The following is a 19002-nucleotide window of genomic DNA, read 5'->3' as shown; positions in this document are numbered from 1 at the left end:
AATATCAAGCTGCAATTTGCATTTCAGAAAAGACATTAATGAAAACCATCTGCTGAAAACAAAAACCTAACCCTAACCCAAAACAAACAGCTTAAACCATCCAAATGTGGTTTGCTGGTCTTCAGCTGGTCTAGCTGCTGGTCTCCCAGCTTGACCAGCTGACCAGTGCCCAAAAACCCTCTAAAAGAGTAAAAACAGACCAGCTTGGCAAGCTGGGAGACCAGCTGAAAACTTTAGGCTGACTTAAACATATTTAAGCTGGGTTTTCATTGGTCTCTAGTTTGGGTGACTTCTAAAAGGAAAAGGACATGTGAGGGGCTGCAGTTCGAGACTTACCACAGTGCAACAGAGGGGCCAAAACCACCAGAGAATCGCCATGGCGATCAGCAGCAGCAGGATCAGCAGCGCGATGGCCAAGAATGTTCCGTCAGTCTGAAGGACAGATCAGAGACACAGATGCAGGGGAGGTTTATGCTCCAAAGAACATAAACACTGAACAATCATCCTGATGCCACACTTGAACCCTTCTGGATGGGGTTCCACTGAAGCATTTAGCAGTGTACTGTGGTTTAGGGAAAGATTCTTGGTAAGAATGGCTCCAAAGAGCTTCCTAAACACTTAATCTCGATTTTGAATGACTATGCCAGGAACTCCTTCAAAAAGGGTTCTTGGTTTTAGTGTATCTTTTTAATCTCATAAATGTGCAGGTCACATTTCACCCAAAATCAAAAGAACAAAATAAATTATATTTTGCATTAAGAAAATGAAGCCTAGTTCGAGTAACATGTCTCAATAGCACCACAGAGCCACCACTGAATATTGAAAAAATTAAGACTCCACCTATATATAATATATTACTATTATATTTATTTTTTTATATATTATATTATACTATACATATATTTGCTATTTTATTTTTTGCCAGCGGCTAAGTGTAATAGCAACAAAAAGCATTTCCATTGCACTAAGTGGAAATAGTGTTAGATGCTGTCTGCACCCCTAAAGAAATACTAACAAACAGTATTGGGGCATCACTGCAGCATGTTTATTGTGTTTATTAAGAGTCCCACAGACACCCTACACCAGCCCCTATACCTAACCCTCACATTCCCTTACAAATATGAATCATGATTTTACTACAGTAACCATAGTATCACTCTGGTGTTTTGAAGTAAAATCATAGTTACCAAAAAATTAAACATGGTTAGTATATTAACACTATATTGCTGCAGTAACACCATGGTAAATTGCATTAAAACTATGGCTTCTGCTAAAAAACATGGTTACTACAATATTAATATAGTAAAACATTGTTAATATTACCCAGATCAATCATTCTCTCAACTCCCTGACATTTGCCGTGACCAAATCCCTGCGAGAAAATCAACCTTTATATTTAAAGTAGTATTAAAGGAAATATTAAGAGTGGAGACAGGAAACAGGATGGGAAAAAGTGGGACAAAAGGCAGATTAGAACCCAGGTCGTCTGCATGAAAAAATGCATTTCCACTCCATTGTTACACCCCATGCCACTGCAGCAACACTAGTGGGTGCAGCTGGTCTTCAATTTCTGTTTTTCCACCAGACTATCCATCCTTGTCCTATGCAGGGTCGTGGGAAGTGCTGGAGCCTATCCCAGCAGTCTCGGGCTGAAGGGCTGTCTCGGTCTGTTACCTGGACAGGTGGCCAGTCTATAACAGGGCAAACACATACATACACATTCACATTCACATTCACACTCTCACTCACACCTATGGGCGATTTAGAGTTTCCAATTCACTTGATGAGTGAACTCACCTTCATGTTTTTGGACTGTGGAAGAAACCGAAGACCGGAGGAAACCCACGAGAACATGGGGAGAACATGCAAACTCCACACAGAAAGGCCCTGGGTGATCCAGGACTCGAATTGGGGACCTTCTAGATATGAGGCGACAATGCTACCCACTGAGCCACCATTTACACCTAGTGCAAATAGTCACTCTGTTATTTTTTTTATTTTATTTATTATTTTACTTTATTTTTGCCTTACAGTAATGAGAATGAGATATATATTATGTTTTTTTTTTTTTTTTTTTGCATTAAAGTTCAATTACATAAATTGTGGTGTGGGGGTGCTTAATTATTAGGTAAATAATATCACAATACAGACATTCTTAGTGGTTATAATTTATTTCATTTTGTTTATAAAAAATAGACTTAACTTGTAGACAATATATTACCATTACTATTTATATTTATATATTATTTTACATGATAAACATTTATATTCATTGTATTTTATCAGATTTACTATTTTATTTTTATTTATATTTGCATGAAAGTAATAAGAATGAGATTTTTTTCTATATTAAATTATTTAGGCGAAAGAGATTTTTGGGTGGGGGTGCTTAATAGTCAGGTAAAAAAATATAACAATACATACATTCTTAATTGTCCTATTTTTTAAACATTTTTATGTAAAAAATAATTTCTTATATTTTTCTTTTAAAATTGGAGTGAAATGTGACCTACAATGTTTTCGTGAGATTCACCCATATGGGAATAATGACACACTTTCCTTGCTACTCTCACATCTCAACAACCATCTTCAATCAATTAGCATACTTTTTGCATCTGTAATGGGCTGCCTCACAGCAAAACGGCTGCGATCTACAAGTTTGCTCTTGGAATGGCACCCCACCAGAGGAACGTTAGTTTTCAGAGAGGTCAAGTAGGACAGAATATACTGACTGTGTTCAGAGGGCAGACTGAAGATGGTGCTGAACTAGAGGTACTGCCCAGTGTAGTGGTACTGGGAGTGGCTCTGCCCAGTGTAACAGTGGTAGTGGGCTTGGCACTGCTGCCCTTCAGGGTTACTGTACTCACACAGCTGACAGTCGTGATGGTCACAGAACTGGAGATAAAACTCAGGCCGTTGTTCATACTGACATGGAGAGAGGCAGACCTATGGGCAATAGAGACAAAGAGACCAATAGATTTTTTTTTTTTTTTAATTCTCAAAAAGACTGACTGGGATAATTCACCCCAAAATATATATATTTTTTAATTCAATTACTTACTCTCATGTTGCTCCAAATCTGTATGACAACATGTTTCTTCCATGTTTGAGAATGTACTGGACACTCATTTTTATATAATGAAAGCAAATGGGGCTGAGGTCCAAAATGTTGAAAAAGAACCATAAAAGCAGCAAAAAAGTAGTCCATAGGACTCAAGTCTTCTGAAGCCAGATGATAGCTTTGAGTGACAAACAGATCAACATTTTAGTCATTATTAACTGATAATCTTCCCCTCAGTTGAAGCTCTAAAATTGACAACAAAAGTCATACAGACTTCAAAAATGACATGTTTTTGACATTAACGTCAATGGCACCATATTTGATATGAGAGCTGTGTCAGAGGGAAACATTTTCAGTCAATAAGGACTTTTTGGTCTCTTAATCACACAAATCTAGCATATAGCTTCAGAAGACTTGGAATATAGAGCATGAGTCATATGGTACTTTTTTGTCATTGCTCTTGTTCATTTTCATTTTGTGAAAAAGAGGGACCAGTACATTCTTCAAAATGTATCCTTTAGTGTTCCACAGAAAAGTCATATAGATTTGGAGCGACGTGAAGGTGAATAAATGATTAAATAAAAATGTTTTTTTTTTAACTATTCCTTTAAAGGTGCCATAGATGGGTGTATTTCTGTCCTGAATGTTAATTTGATTCTTGGCTTGTGTGTTTCTCTTTCCATTCAGGCTTTATTTGCTTCTTTTGGAGACAAAGTTTCCACCAACACTTACGTTCCCTCCTCCTGCAGTACAGGAGCTGGGCAGAGCAGGTAGGTGTCCTCAACGACCAGTGGCCTCTTCACTGAGAATGGCAAAACACAGAAAAGAAGCAACTTTTGATGTGATGTCGATGGATACCTCATTCAGACTTGATATTAGTGATTTAGTATAATTTATTATGTGTTTGTGGATAATTTCACAGTAGCTCAACCTATAATCTGACAATATGAACCACCTATAGAAACATTTACCAAGGTAACCATAGTTTCCACTGTATTACCATTATTTCGTTGGCTTGAAAAACAATAAGCTGATGAGGGTTTTTCCAAAATCCCTAAACCAAGAACAAAACTTCCAATTGTAATTGTCTTCCAAGAGATTTCAATCTACTTCAGCCAAACACGACACAGGACTTCCACGTCTTCTGACTTGGGTTGCTATGTCTTTTCTAACTGATCGGAATTATGGTTTTCACAAAGTGGATGATCAAAACTCGGGAAAACTCCCATAGACTTACACTGATGGAATGTTCAAACAGGCCAAGACTATTCAAACTTTGGTTTCCATGAAGAATGTCAATGAGACTGTCAGTTCATGAAGCAGTGAAAAGATAAAATAGATAGAAAGTTTGTCAACACAAATTTTGATGTTGGCTTAACAAGTTTAAACTAGTTTTAAAAGTTTTAATTTTGATGGTTATACAGACATTATGGGAAGACAAACAGTCAACAAGCTTTGTAGTCTTGTGTAGGTTTGTTTACATTTTAACAGTTTTGAATTGTCTTGGCCAGTTTGAACATTCCGTCAATGCAAGTCTATGGGATTTTTCAGAGATTTGATCATCTGCTGTGCGAAAACTGTAATTCCGATGAGTTAGAAAAGTCATAGCAACCCAAGTCAGAATAGTCTGAATGTCCATGCCAAGTTTGCTGGATGTAGCTTTGATAATTTTGGAAAAACCCTAAACCTTGTCATTACAATAACAGTATGTTTGCTTTTTCAAGCCACCATAATAATAATCTATACTTGCATCTTTCACTGAATCAACAAAAAACATTTATTAATTTTTTTTAAAATAATTTTATCCCCTTTTCTCCCAATTTGGAATGTCCAATTCCCACTACTTAGTAGGTCCGGGTGGTGGAGAAAAAGTCTCAGTTGCCTCCGCTTCTGAGACAGTCAGTCCATGTATCTTATCACGTGGCTCGCTGTGCATGACACCGCGGAGACTCACAGCACGTGGAGGCTCATGCTACTCTCTGCGATCCACACACAACTTACCACGCACCCCATTGAGAGCGAGAACCCCTAATTGCGACCACGAGGAGGTTACCCCATGTGACTCTACCATCCCTAGCAACCGGGCCAATTTGGTTGCTTAGGAGACCTGGCTGGAGTCACTCAGCACACCCTGGATTCGAACTCGCGACTCCAGGGGTGGTAGTCAGTGTCAATACTCGCTGAGCTACCCATGCCCCCTACACTGAATCAACATTCATTTTATAAGAAAACAGATGAGATCTCTGTGAAAGACGGTTGTAATCCATAATGATTATATTCCGATTAAAAAAGTACCATCAGTCAGCACATTTCAGTCATTTGATAGCATGCACAGAAACCTGGAAATGCAACACAAATGTCCGTTAAACCAAATCTTTATTGCATATCCTTGCCATTCAGATTCAGACTGAAACTGAAGGGCAAGATTTTTCATTTCTCTTGTCATTTTTCCACATGAAAAAGACTTAAGTGGAAAATGTTCAACTCCAAAACCTATTTACTCTGGCTAAAACTCACACACACACACACACACACACACACACACACACACACTGGTGAGAAGGGCCCTGCATTCCCTAATGCCATCTGATATTCTCTAAGTAAAACAGCAGCTGAGAGCAAAGGAAAGATGCAAGCTCAGAAATCCTTAGGACGTGTATGAACACCACAGAAGACCAATTTCTCCCCAGCTGCTTCCAAGATAAATTCAGCATTCCAGCTCTGTGCGTCGAACCATTTTATTATTTACCCATTCTAATAGTTATTCTGGAATCGTATGATGGGGAGTATAATTTAGTGGTATAACCAAACAGAATTGAAAATGTTAACCCATATGTGAAAAAGATGGTTGAAGGTGCAAATAAAAACCTTTGAATAGCTGCATGACATTAGTTTAACCACATTAAAAATCAAACTGAGACATACACAAACAAAATTCAAATCAATAACATCTATACTTGTTAGAATAAAAATTCTTGGTAATTCTTTCCATGGTGTGTTAGTTTATGGACTGTGAATGTGTGTTTGTGCACATGTGGTTTGCGCTAAAGCCGAGTCTTGTGATTTACAAATGCTGCGGCCACCTTTCTCAAGTGGCATGCTAGCATCCCATTTTAAAAAACACAACAGCCATACTGAAATTTGGATTTAATTGGCTTCTTCAGTATTACAAAAACAATACTGTCACATGCTCAGAGACAATGCTGAGGAGTCTTTAATGGTGCACTCGGTAAATTTGTTGTTTTTGTCATTTTGGACATACAGTGACACCTAGCGGTGTGGATGCAGCATCATTCAAATTCAATAGTTTTCTGTTACAGATGCCATTGTAAAAATTCACTATTCACAGTATGCCGTGTTTAATTTAATCCATGAGTGAAAGTTTCCAACAACAGGGTGGTTACTAAGATTAAGCCAGTAGTATTTGACTGGTCATGTGATTCAAACATGGAAGCCCCCATGAGAGGGACCCTCTCCATGTAGAATAAAACAGCTTTTATAAGGTTACTGACATGACTGGAGTCTTCACTGCATGTGGGTTTCATGATGTTATACTTATGTTTCAAAATTACAATTTATTTCTTAGGAGTTAAACTTTTTTAAGGAGGAAAAAATTACTGACTGCACCTTTAATGTACATCCACTGGTGAGTATGTGTTGGTCCAGTAATAATGAGCCTGAAATAGATATCGATTTTCACTGCAGTCAACCTAATCATGTTAGCAACAATAAATATTTCAACAATCTAACAACTTTGTTGCTAATATAATGTAACAATTTTCATTGTTAGCAGCTTGTGCTAACAGGGTTTTGCCCATGAATCACTCAGCAGCACACAGCTGGTAATGAAAGGAAGAGGAATTGGTCTGTGCTGTTTTCACTTACTCACGGTGAGGGTGTTGTTGATGCGGAAGCTGCAGAGGATTCTGTTCACGTCACGAGCGTGAAGGAATCCGTTCCCTCTAACCACCACTTCAAAGGATTCTGAGACAGAAGGAGAGATTACTGAAGTAATAATGGTTTGGCTTCTAACAAAAGAACTCTTTCTGCTTAAAGATATATGATTGAGTGTGTTTTGTGCACTAATGTACGTTACTGTTGCAAACTGTCTCGTATTACCCGGGGCATCCTGTATTTTGGCCAAAATGAAGACAACCCGTTCGCAGTGCTCAAAGTGAGCCGGTACGCACCGGTACTGGCAACAATGTGAAATGTATGTCAGTATTGGCAGCTATTCTTAAAAGAGCTGCTGGATGGGGTCGTGCTCCCGTGGAATGCTCAGGGGGACCCGGCCACTGCCAACTAGTCGGATGATGAAACACTCAGGGGAACCCCCACTCCCACTTTACTCACTTCCTGTACGGGACGCCTACTGTTAAGCGGTGAAAAGCTCAAAAGGGGAACACCCCCCCAGCCCTGTGGTCTGACAGCAAAACTTGCCATGTACTCAAAATTATCAATGATCACGCCTGCTGAAAACTTGGCAACCCTATGCATGACTTAGTGCAGTGGTTCATTGCTAATTTGCAGAGTTTTTTCAAAGAGAACTGAAAATGAATAATGTAATAATAAAAGGCAAATAAAACAGCTTAAAACTGGTTTAAGTTGGTCTAGCTGGTCTCCCAGCCTGGCCAGCTGAAAGCCCCAAAGTTCTCTAAAAATAGCAAACCAGATCAGATAAGACCAGCAAATCAGCTTAGGCTGGTTTAGCATGGATGTGAGGGGAACACATTCCAGTTACCAGGTTACCTATTAATTTCTATAGGGAAAATTAAGAGAAATATTCAATAGATTTTCAGAAAACACTTCAATTAAAGCAAAAAATCCAGAACTGATTTGTTTTTACCAGCCAAAGAAGCTGCTTTTTCGGTGCCTCTCACTGTAAGCTACTGTATGCATTTTCAGTCTTAAAGTTCAACTTTCAAAAGTGCATATTGAAACATTTTCATTCTATTTTATTCCACTACGCTGTGTCTCTCTGTTTTTGCGTCCTGTGTGAACAGCCCCTGAGACTTTGAAAACAACTACCATGATGCACTTCATAAAGAACAAACAAGAAAAATGGCCTCTCAGCTTCTTAGCTGATGATAGTTTACCTCCTGCACAAATGCTTGAGGGCTCCACCGCGAGGATCTCTATACAGGATCTCTTCAGAATCTGAGGCAAAGAAAGTCACGTTTATATTTGATAGATGACTTCATCAATTTTCCTTACTGGTAGAGAAACCCATCAGTGTCTGGAAGTATTGTTTTCGTAATATAACAATAGCACATCATCAATATAAGGTGTGAGAGTGACTGTCACAGAGTCCAATTTTGTTCCATCCACTCACCGAATCAATGACTCCTTGTAGCGCTTCGAAGCCATCATTCACCGGAAAGACATGGTCTTTACTGTCGGCTATTGTCGCCAACTGTGACAGAATGAGAAATCATCAAAAATCACCAAAAAAATGCTTCTATTTTGTCTTTCGATTTATAGAAAAGATTAAGATGTCATTGCCCACAAACAGCTGATTGTGGTGACATGATGGTATTAAGGGGGTGAATCATTTTGACCCCTGGGCAGGTATCACCTCACCTGGGTTTCATTGAAGTCCTTCACTCCTACACAGTAGACTGAAGCTCCCAGCTGACGTGAGCGGCCAGCCTGCCATTTAAACACATCATATAAATGACAAAGTTGCATATATTAGCTTATTATGTTAAATATCAGACTATGCAAATACACATCTAGATAATAAGAGAGACAGGCAGACAGAGACAAAGAGGGTTAAGAATGCCAACTCACTGCAGGACGGCTTGTATTTTTTCTGTTTTAAAAGGTTACTAGAAATGAGGGTGAGAAAACAAAAATCCCTTTTTGATATGGACCTATTTGAAATTTGTGAGTTTGATAAGATTAAGGTAGCACCTTGGTTGCAAAGTTGGCTATTTTTCTCAAAGATCATGGTGAAAAGCTGACACTTTCTTGCCTCATTTGATATAAAAACAACATGTCCCTTCTAGTTATTTTCAGCATAAATATCTGCTGTCTTTGCAGGTGAAGTCAGATCGTCTGGGCTAAAAATTGTTTTTGGGAAATCTGGAAAATCTCTCAGTTCAGTCACAGGATCTAATGTATAAGATCTCACCTCTCTGGCTGCCAAGTCAAATTCATTCTCACGCAATTCTCCATCTGTCAGAGCGATGATGACACTTGCTGTGCGGTATCCTAACACAGAAAGAGAGCAAGTATGCAAGTCGCAAGTCCACAGAGTCTAATACCTCCAACAATCATTTCAATGTGAAAACACAGCAGTCTAAGAATAAACGTGATCATCCTTGTGGCCAAAAATTCTTAAAGGGATAGTTCACCCAAAAATGCTAATTCTCTCATCATTTACTCAACCTCATGCCATCTCAGATATGTATGATTTTCTTCTGCTGAACACAATGATTTTTAGAAGAATATGTCAGCTCTGTAGGTCCTCACAATGCAAACAATTGGTACCAAAATTGTGAAGCTCCAAAATGCACATAAAGGCAGCGTAAGAGTAATCCATAAGACTTCAGTGGTTAAAGACATATCTTCGGAAGCGACATCATAGGTGTGGGTGACAAACAGATCAATGTTTAAGTCCTTTTATACTATAAATTCTCCTTCCTGCTCAGTAGGTGGCAATATGCATGAAGACTGAAAATTGCCAAAAACAAAAGAAGAAGTGGAGACTGATAGTAAAAAAGGACTTAAATATTGATCTGTTTCTCACCCGCATGTATTATATTGTTTCTGAAGACATAGATTTAACCACTGGAGTCGAACCACTTGCATTGTATGGGCCTACAGAGCTGAAATATTCTTATTTCATCATTAATTTGTGTTCAGCAGAAGAAAGTCATACACATCTGGGATGGCATGAGGGTGAGTAAGTGATGAGAGAATTTAAATTTTTTGGTGAACTGTTTCTTTAAAATTAATCTGGTAAAGTTCTGAATTGTGTTTTCTCACTATCATCTCAGTATCACCAGAAGTATTTGATTCATTTGACTTCTCAACCACTTACCATCTCCTGTTCCATAGTAGATCTGCTCACTTGCCTGGAAAACCACATCAATATTTGTTGAAATGAACATTGCATTTGGTCACAATGGACTACAGGAAGCATTTAAAGCTAAGGCAAAAATGACTTCTTACCCTCTGAAAACCTTTATGCATAAAGGTGTCTCCACCTGGTAGCACTCGCCGAAGTTCCTCCAGCCCAGCATGGATCTGGTCCCTGATCATACACATTACACATCATTGAACACCAGTTTCCTATATTAAAATGTGTGGCCTAAGAAAGATTGTGCAGAGTAGAATATTCTGGATATTTTACTTATTAAATATGGATCTTTCAGCATACAGTACCTTGTGGAGTATTGATCTTTAATGCTTATAGATAAAATGTCTAGAATAATCACAAATGCGATCTCTTTAATATAATTTTTTTTCCCTCCTAGATGGAAATGAGATTAAATAGAGAGCAAATGGAAAGTTTTTCTTTTTAAAAGCTCTAATTTTTCAAACAAAGATGTTGTGTATATTAAATCACAGCATGTGCAATTAAATCTTGCCTGTCTTCCGTCAGTTTCATTAGGATCCTCCCCTCCGTTGAAAACACTATGAAAGACATGCGGAGTTGGGGGCTGGAGAGAAAGAGTAACAGGTAAGATTTTCTGTTTTTATTCATAGACTGATGTGCTGCAAATGGCTCCACCTCGGTGACATTCATTAGGTCTACTAGGATTTCCATTCCTGTTAAACGCATAGTGCTGTCATGATTCCATGCTGTGCAGCCTTTTAATCATACATTTTTGATACATTTTTGACTGCACCAACTGAAAATGTCGTGCCAAAGTAAAAGTTATTTCACTTCTCGGCTTGATGATTACACTTTTAATTGATTTATACTTTCACATACAACAAACCAGCTTCCTAAAACTGTGGGTTACATGCCTTTTCATCTTTTAGTATCACATAGTGATGACAGTATATTTTAAAGTAGTGATCTAAAGTGATAAGAACTACAAAGTAATCTCAGATTTTGAGAAGATTACCTGATGAACTTGTGTGCGAGGTGATCGACAAAGTAGTAGATCTCATTCCAGTGGTGTTGTACACTTCCAGACCTGAGAATGAAGAGAGGTTATGAATTCAGTCAAAGATTATATAGATTTGACCCAGCCAAACAATCAGTGTAAAGACTGCATAAAAAGATAAATGCAAAATCATCTATATTTGTTTTCTTTAAGACAACATTTCCAACAAGTGGCAAACAGAAACAAATGATGCTAGACCTTTTCTTTTTTTTTAACAACCACATTTTTCTTTCAGCAAATGGCCCCAAGGTAAAACAACCAGAAAGTGTCCAAATATGTTTTTTGTGCCTTCATGTGCTATCGGAATTTTCCTACTTTCCACTTCTAAAGTGGTCATTACGAGTATGTCACACGTTCAAGTGCTTTGTTGTTGGAAAGAAAAGGAAACAACGCCAGGTTCAGACATACAAATTTCTTGAAGAACTTTTATTTTGACACTTTATTACATATTACTCAGCTTGCCAATGATAATGGAATTACATTTTGGTCAAATACAAGCTATTTTCACAGTGGAAAAATGTACAACATGCATCAAATGTTTGCTGATAAACAAAAATAAATAACACTGAAACGGCAATTACTAGCAATTAGCTGTATTAGCTGTCGCTCACAGCAGAAACTGTACTCTCCTCCACTATGTTGAAAGTTTACATCTCCTCCCAACTCAGAAACTCAAGTATCAAAACTATCTCAGAGTTTCCCAGTCGTAATGACCACTTGAGTGGTCATTCATGTGCAATTTCCGAGTGGGAAACTCGTATTTAAGATAATTCCGATAGCACGTGAAGGAAGCATTAATGTTGAACAGTACATCTATGTTTTATCATTTATAACCTACTAAACTGCTTTTTGTGAAAGAAAGGTAATACTTTTACTATCTCTCTTTGAAATAAACGCCACTTGGTTTGACCTTTAGACATTTTTAGGTGTTGTTTAAGTGTCCAAATACTTTAAGCTTGTAAAATCTAAACTGTGAAAGAAGTTCAACTTCAACATGTAAAATTAAGAAGTTTGGGAATTAAGAATAACATTTAGGATGGATTATGTTTTCAGGTTTTAAGTTCAACAGTTATTTTGATGAATACAGTCTCCACCTGTCTTTTTAAAAACAGCTTGCACCATACTGACTGAAGTAGAATGCATCACAACACCTCTGATTTCTATGTGACATCTCGGGGGAAATAAGATCTACATCAATGCACTAACAGCCAAATGTGCGACTTTTATGATTGTTGTCTGAGACGTTACATCAGCTGCCACAGTAACATGCAGACACTATATGGAAAGAAACTAGAAAAAAAAAACCTTGGTAAGTTCACATTATGGTTTGAATCAAGGTTATTGTAGTTTTGGGTTTTTAATTTAGTTTTAATTTTTATTTCGTTTTCAATTTCAAATCATTATTTAGTTTAGTTTCAGTTACTTTACCAACTGTTTTTGTTAGTTTTAGTTTTAGTTTTTATTTCAGTCTATTAAAAACATTTTAGTTTTTATTTCTATTTCAGTTAACACAGATGAGTAAATGACTTTGCAGGGGACAGCTTTGTGTAATGTTCTTTAAATTAAACTATTCCCTATCCAGTCTAGATTACACATAGGTCTACATAGTGTATAGCTAGGCTGGCGTACAACATGGTAAAAACAACCAAGAAGGACTTACAAATGTGGAGATACACTATCCTCCTAATAAATTGCCCAATGTGGTCCTCTGCTGTTGTAGCCCATCCGCCTCAATGTTCGACGTGTTGTGCATTCTGATATGCTATTCTGCTCACAACAATTGTACAGAGTGGTTATCTGAGTTACTGTAGCCTTTCAGTCAGCTCAAACCAGTCTGGGCTGCGGTTCCCAAAAGCATTGCAAGCTTAAGTTGATCATACCATTGGCGCCAATGGTTTCTACAATCTACTTATGATGCTTTTGAGAAATGCAGCCCTGGCCATTTTCCGTTGACCTCTCTCATTAACAAGACGTTTCCGTCCACAGAATTGCTGCTCACTGGAAGTTTTTTGTTTTTGGCAACTCTAGAGACTGTTGTGCATGAAAATCCCAGAAGATCAGCAGTTACAGATATACTTAAGCCCATCTGGCACCAACAATCATGTCACGGTCAAAATTACTGATGGTTGATGTCAATATTAATTGAAGCTCCTGACCCGTATCTGCGTAATTTTATGCATTCACTGCTGCCACATGATTTGCTGATTAGATAATTGCATGAATAAGCAGGTGTACAGGTGTTCCTAATAAAGTGGTCGGTAGGTGTATGTATCCCCTTATTTTTTGAACAGCAATGGATGATGTGATTAAAAAATGAATCCATTTATCTTGAAACATTGAGCACATAACCGAATGTGGGCACGCACACACGAAGCTCATGGCCAGTAGATGGCATGTTTGAGATGCAACAGATGGAAACGTTACTTACACTGACACCTAGTGGTGTGGAAGCAGCATCATTTAAAATCAATAGTTTACAGTTTCAGATGCCATTGTAGAAATGTAGTATTCCCACTCAGCCATGATTATTTTAATCAATGAGAGAAAGTGTCAGATAAGAAGACGGTTACTGAGATTAAGGGAGTAGTATTCGGCTGGTCATGTGATTCTAACATGGCAGCCCCCATGTGCAAATAAAACTTACTGATATGACTGGAGTCTTTATTTTAATGTGAGGTGTCATGATTTCCTACATATATTACAAAATTATTAAAATGTCTTTAGGAGTTAAACTTTTTTAATGTGGAAAAAATTACTGGATGCACCTTTAAAGATGAAAACTGAAAATATTTTATGATAATTTCTATGTCGTTTTAGTTAGTTTTGTAGCAATGCATGACAGCTTCAGTTTAGTTTTAGTTCTTTGGAAAAAATTAGTTTTAGTTTTAATTTAGAGTAATCTAGGTTATTTTTTGGAATTTCATTTCAGTTTCAGTTTCAGTCAACTATAATAACCTTGGATTGAATCCACAGAAGGATCTAGACTGCTTATATGTTGTGATGTTTTTTTTTCACTGTAAAATTACACACTCTTAACAGCCTAGTTAAGTATTAGAGATTTGTCTGGTTTTTGAAGCATGGCAACAATTCCCTGCCACAGCAGGCTTAAAAAGCCATTTAAGAAAGTTTCTGACACAGTAAATGATATTTAAGCAGCTTGTTGTTGGCTCTTTGTTTAGTGGGCTTCTTTAATGGCTAAGCTTGTGTAATAGCTCATCTGGCTGGGCCACTGCGGTGAAGACAAATTCCAAAAGAATGTTAGGCTTACGTAAGGGACGTTGCACCCGTCCAAAGCCAGTATAAACTTTCCTCTGTGCATATCCACCCCCCACCAACACCAGTGCTGCCAATTCAGACAAATTCAATAGATGTTGATGCACACTTTTTTAGAATTTGGATATTCTATGGCACAGACAAAATTTCAAATCGATACAATATAGGCATCAAATTTTAGCCAGCCTCCTCTCCAACACTTTATTTTAAGAAAGTAAAACATTTGTGAACTTCTCTTCTGTGAATTTGGTTACTCATTACATATTTATTCGTGCAATACAAATGACTGATGAATGTCAGTAACATGTTTCAATTGTCTCGTTCAAAACCCTGATGTTTCTCTTTCTTCCATGGTACACAACAGTGATTTTCATATTAAAATCATGCTCAGGTTTGGTTAAGGTCTTAATAACATAGTTTATTAGTTCATTTATTTTCTCTATGTGAGTAAATATGTGCGATTTCTTACGACTCCACCATCTAATACTATTACGACTTGTCATAAGACTGGGTTGAACAGATGAATGAGTTCAGGGTTGGGAGGGTTACTTTTGTCATGTATTCCACTACAGACTACAGAATACATGCTGTAAAATGTCATTTGTAACATATTCCGTTAGATTACTCAAGGTCAGTAACGTATTCTAAATACTTTGGATTACTTCTTCAGCACTGGTAGATTTTTTTCACTTGTTTTGACTATAAAAACTCTGCCAGTACAGTAAGACAAAATACACATGTTAAAAATACATTCTCTGAAAAACATAAATATCTTATGCAGTGTTGTTTCTAAAATAAGATCAATCAAATCAATCTTGTTTTAAGGATTTTTTGATATTTTTACAGGAAAACAATACAAAAATGATCCTCAAGAATACGATTTTTGCCCTAATATCAAAGGTCTTACTAGAAAAAAGAAATTATGATCCAACGTGAATTTTCTTGATAAAGAAATATGATCGTGCCTGGTAACGTGCATGTAAAATGGCTAGAAATAGCATTTAGCTTAGCGTAAAGCTGACAATTTACACAAGGTTTATTTCTATTTCTTCTGCTTCAAACTTACTTCAAACTTACTTCTCTGTCTGCTCGTATGAATGTAACACATCATAAGAAAGTGTTTCACTGCTGTTCAAATGCACTTTGGATCGCATCATTTATATGTATAAATGTTTTCCATCTGAAAGGACTAAATATTAAATGAAACAAATGACAATAAAATGCAAAGTAATCTCTTCAGTAATCAAAATACTTTTTGAATGTAACTGTATTCTAATTACCAATGATTTAAATTGTAACGGTAGTGGGATTCAGTTACTTATATTTTATATTTTAAATATGTATTCCCGTTACATGTATTCCGTTACTCCCCAACCCTGATGAGTTGAACCACAGTTGAAGTCAAGATCAAGATCCAGACCTCCTAAGACCTGGATCCAGACCAAGACTAATCATCTCAAGTCCCAGATCAACACCAAAATGTAACTCAAAACCTTGGCACTCCATTTTAATGAACTGAAGAAAAACAATTGCTGAATTTATTGCAGCATTTGTTTAAAACCCTGAGCCTCTCTGTGCAGTGGTTTAGTAGCTGTCCAGAACTATGGATTTCTTGTGAATTTTCTGTAATGGTGAAGTTACCTCGCCAACCTGGGGTTGAGGAAATCGCCTTTAATATGTTGGAAATTGACTGTGGTCTTGTCTGAGGCCATAAACTCAGACCCAGACCAAGGCCATTTTTATGTGGTCTCTCGAGATATCTCAAGACCAAGACCACAAGACCAAGACTCCAACTCTGCTGCGAACAGAACGGACCGGAGAGCTTAATTTTTTGCAAGTTTCACAAGTTTCTTGAAGAGTTTCGCAGGAAATTAAATCAATGCCTACAAGTTGCAGTATGCATACTGTACACAATTCGTCCAATTCAGTGAAAGAACCACAAGTAATATTAGCCAATATTTTTATCTTTTCTTGACTCGTCTTTTGCGTATACTGCCAAAATACTAGATTTTTACACAAAATTGTATTAAAAATGCAAAATAACTCTTTTGATTTCCAAGATGCTAACTGAAAAACACTCACTAAATTGAACATGCAACGTGAGGATGAGGTCAACTTTGTAGAATGATACTGTTTGAAATGGTTATCATTGTATATAAAATATGTGTATAAAGATTATAAGGAGATATTAGGAAATTCATATCTTTCTAGGTCACCAGAACAATAAGATGTTAGCTGAGTGATATTTCGAGAAGTATTACAGCTGAAAAGGGTAGATTTTTGATAGCATAGTGACCTCACAGCTTCATATCATAACAGTGCCTGTACACTGCAGCATAATGCTTTCAGCAGGAATATGAAGCATGCATCGTGAGCCAATTCTTGAACTAGAATTCAAGAACTAATGACTATCATTCAAAACAATTTTCCATAATCCAGGCAGCTGTACTGCACAATGAAAACATTGTTTTATTCCACCGCCAAAAAACAAATCCAAAGAGTTGCATGCATTTTACATTTGGCCAATGCACTCTAAATTCATGTCCCGCTGCATGCTTTCCCCCAAGTTTACCTTTGCTTTTAAATGCAAATCACATAAAGAATGAAACGGCAGGACCAAACAATGGCATGTTGCATTCTCACTCTCTCCCTCCCTTTCTTTCTCTTCCCCACATAATGTGTGTTCAGATATGAGCCTCTTGTGGCCAGAGAGCTCTTAGGTTTTGGAACAAATGGCCCTGCTGGTGAAAAGGTTCAACACATGCAGAGACCAAAACACTCCTGAACAATTCATTTTGATACCGTTACCTTGCCCTTATGACATCCACATCAAATCTCCTGGGGGTTTCTTTTGAAGAAAGGGACCTAAAAATGAACTCATACTGCGGTATTTATTCTACAACTGAAAATAGTGAATATAAAAACCATCCAAACAATGAGCAGAGTGAGACAAAGTAAAAAGAATAGCAGTTTTATCCTTTTATACCCAAAATATCTCACAACCATCACTGTTTCATTGATCTTTTTATAGCATCTGTTTCAAAGACTTCTAAGACCCTTAGAAGACCTTTTAAAGATCATTTTGCATCATGCACAAGTGCAGGTCGAGATTCTTGTACCTTTTATCCTTTTTGTCTTTCACCAAGCTCTTTGTGGAGGCGAGTTGTCATCATAGTTACTATTTTTATGGTAAATGGTTCCATATGCATCCTAATAACTAATAAAACATGCAATAAAATACATTTTAATCAGTGCAGGTCTGTTTAGGTGTTTATGTTTTTTTTATTTATTTTTTTTATATATATATATATATATATATGTATTAAACTAGTCTAAATATTTATGTACTCTATATGTGGCAGATGCAATAATGAGTCTGACCTTATCTTTATGTGCTCATGCTTTCCTTCAAATTGCCATGGCGATGCAAGGGCAGATGCAAAGCCAAAGGAACCGAGTTGAAATTCAGTCTGTGGGATTTTGAAGAATGGCTTTTTGATCTTTGCCATATAGCATGTAAGTGCTCGGTAAATGATACATTTCAAAGACCTTCAGATTACTGATGGACCTGCCAGCCAATCTACTGTATATAAGACAACATTTGAAACCTCATTTTTCACTCATGATTTGCAACAACAAGAGCATGGAGGATTGAAATGATGCATTTAGATAGCTTAGATTACTGGATGATGAGTCTCTTTGGAGACTAAATAACTATGATTGATGACCTGACCTTTAGTCCACTAACCGGAAACTCAAATAACACAGCAGTCCTAAAGCTGCCACTTTTTCAAGCCACCATCATTCTTAGGTGCCATTATAATAGCTAAAGACACTCGCAAAGCTGATGGAAATGAGATGACTCACTTGTCCAGCACAAAGTACAGGTCAAACCCTCCATAGCACGAGGAACCAGCCTCCCAGCGCTCATAGCTCTGTCCAGCACTGCCGGCGACCCTCAGGAACAGCACCACACACAACACTTTCAGTAGCGTGGCACTACCATGCCAGCCGATGGACATTTTTCCAGTTTGGCAGATGCAGTTGCAACCTTATGCAAGTCAATGGAACTTCTAAACCAAGTCTTAAAGCAAGACATCCAACTTTGGTGGAGATGATTTCTTCTGCAGCCTCCTAACTCTCAAATCCATCCAGGTTGGAACAGGTCTGGTCTCAGAGAATGGGAAGGCATATTTGTGGCAGAGTCCAAGAGCTGCAGTCAGATCCCAGAACCTGAGGAGCTCCAGTTAGACCGGCCTGAACCACGAGGAGTCCAAGCACTCCTTTTCAAAAGAATCACGCTCAGATAACACTAATACAGCTGTGCCTTTGCCTCATACTGTATGTATGTCAGGCTTCTAGATGTGCTAGCCCTTAAGAACTGTTAACAGCCACCTGTGTTAGTTTGAAATCTTCTGAAGGTCTGTTTATTTAGGCCGCTGATGTCTGACTTTCTGTGCAAAAGGGGGCTTATCTTAAAAAGCAAGGGGGAGTGACATGGGTACTTTTGGAAAAACGCTCAAAACACTTTAACACTGACTTACTCTG

General features: G+C 37.6%; 1 protein-coding gene across 2 annotated transcripts in view; it reads right to left on the bottom strand.

Annotated features, from left to right (window-relative positions):
* LOC127433409 (anthrax toxin receptor 1-like) overlaps positions 1-18881 on the bottom strand; it is a 30253-nt gene extending 11372 nt beyond the window's left edge. The window contains exons 1-13 of one of the 2 annotated variants that reach the window (XM_051685301.1): positions 18322-18881; positions 11140-11211; positions 10657-10728; positions 10238-10319; positions 10107-10140; positions 9195-9274; positions 8642-8710; positions 8394-8474; positions 8158-8218; positions 6947-7045; positions 3794-3863; positions 2733-2946; positions 337-432 (exon numbers count right to left, since the gene is read on the bottom strand). In XM_051685301.1, the coding sequence (XP_051541261.1) occupies positions 337-432; positions 2733-2946; positions 3794-3863; positions 6947-7045; positions 8158-8218; positions 8394-8474; positions 8642-8710; positions 9195-9274; positions 10107-10140; positions 10238-10319; positions 10657-10728; positions 11140-11211; positions 18322-18476 (1185 nt within the window). In that variant the 5' untranslated portion in view covers positions 18477-18881. The remainder of the gene's footprint in view (positions 1-336; positions 433-2732; positions 2947-3793; positions 3864-6946; positions 7046-8157; positions 8219-8393; positions 8475-8641; positions 8711-9194; positions 9275-10106; positions 10141-10237; positions 10320-10656; positions 10729-11139; positions 11212-18321) is intronic. The other variant, XM_051685302.1, reaches the window with a different exon arrangement.
* Positions 18882-19002: the final 121 nt, after the last annotated feature.

This window comes from Myxocyprinus asiaticus, chromosome 43, assembly GCF_019703515.2.
Source record: "Myxocyprinus asiaticus isolate MX2 ecotype Aquarium Trade chromosome 43, UBuf_Myxa_2, whole genome shotgun sequence".
Taxonomy (NCBI): Eukaryota; Metazoa; Chordata; class Actinopteri; order Cypriniformes; family Catostomidae; genus Myxocyprinus; species Myxocyprinus asiaticus.
This window is presented reverse-complemented; position numbering and strand designations above follow the sequence as displayed.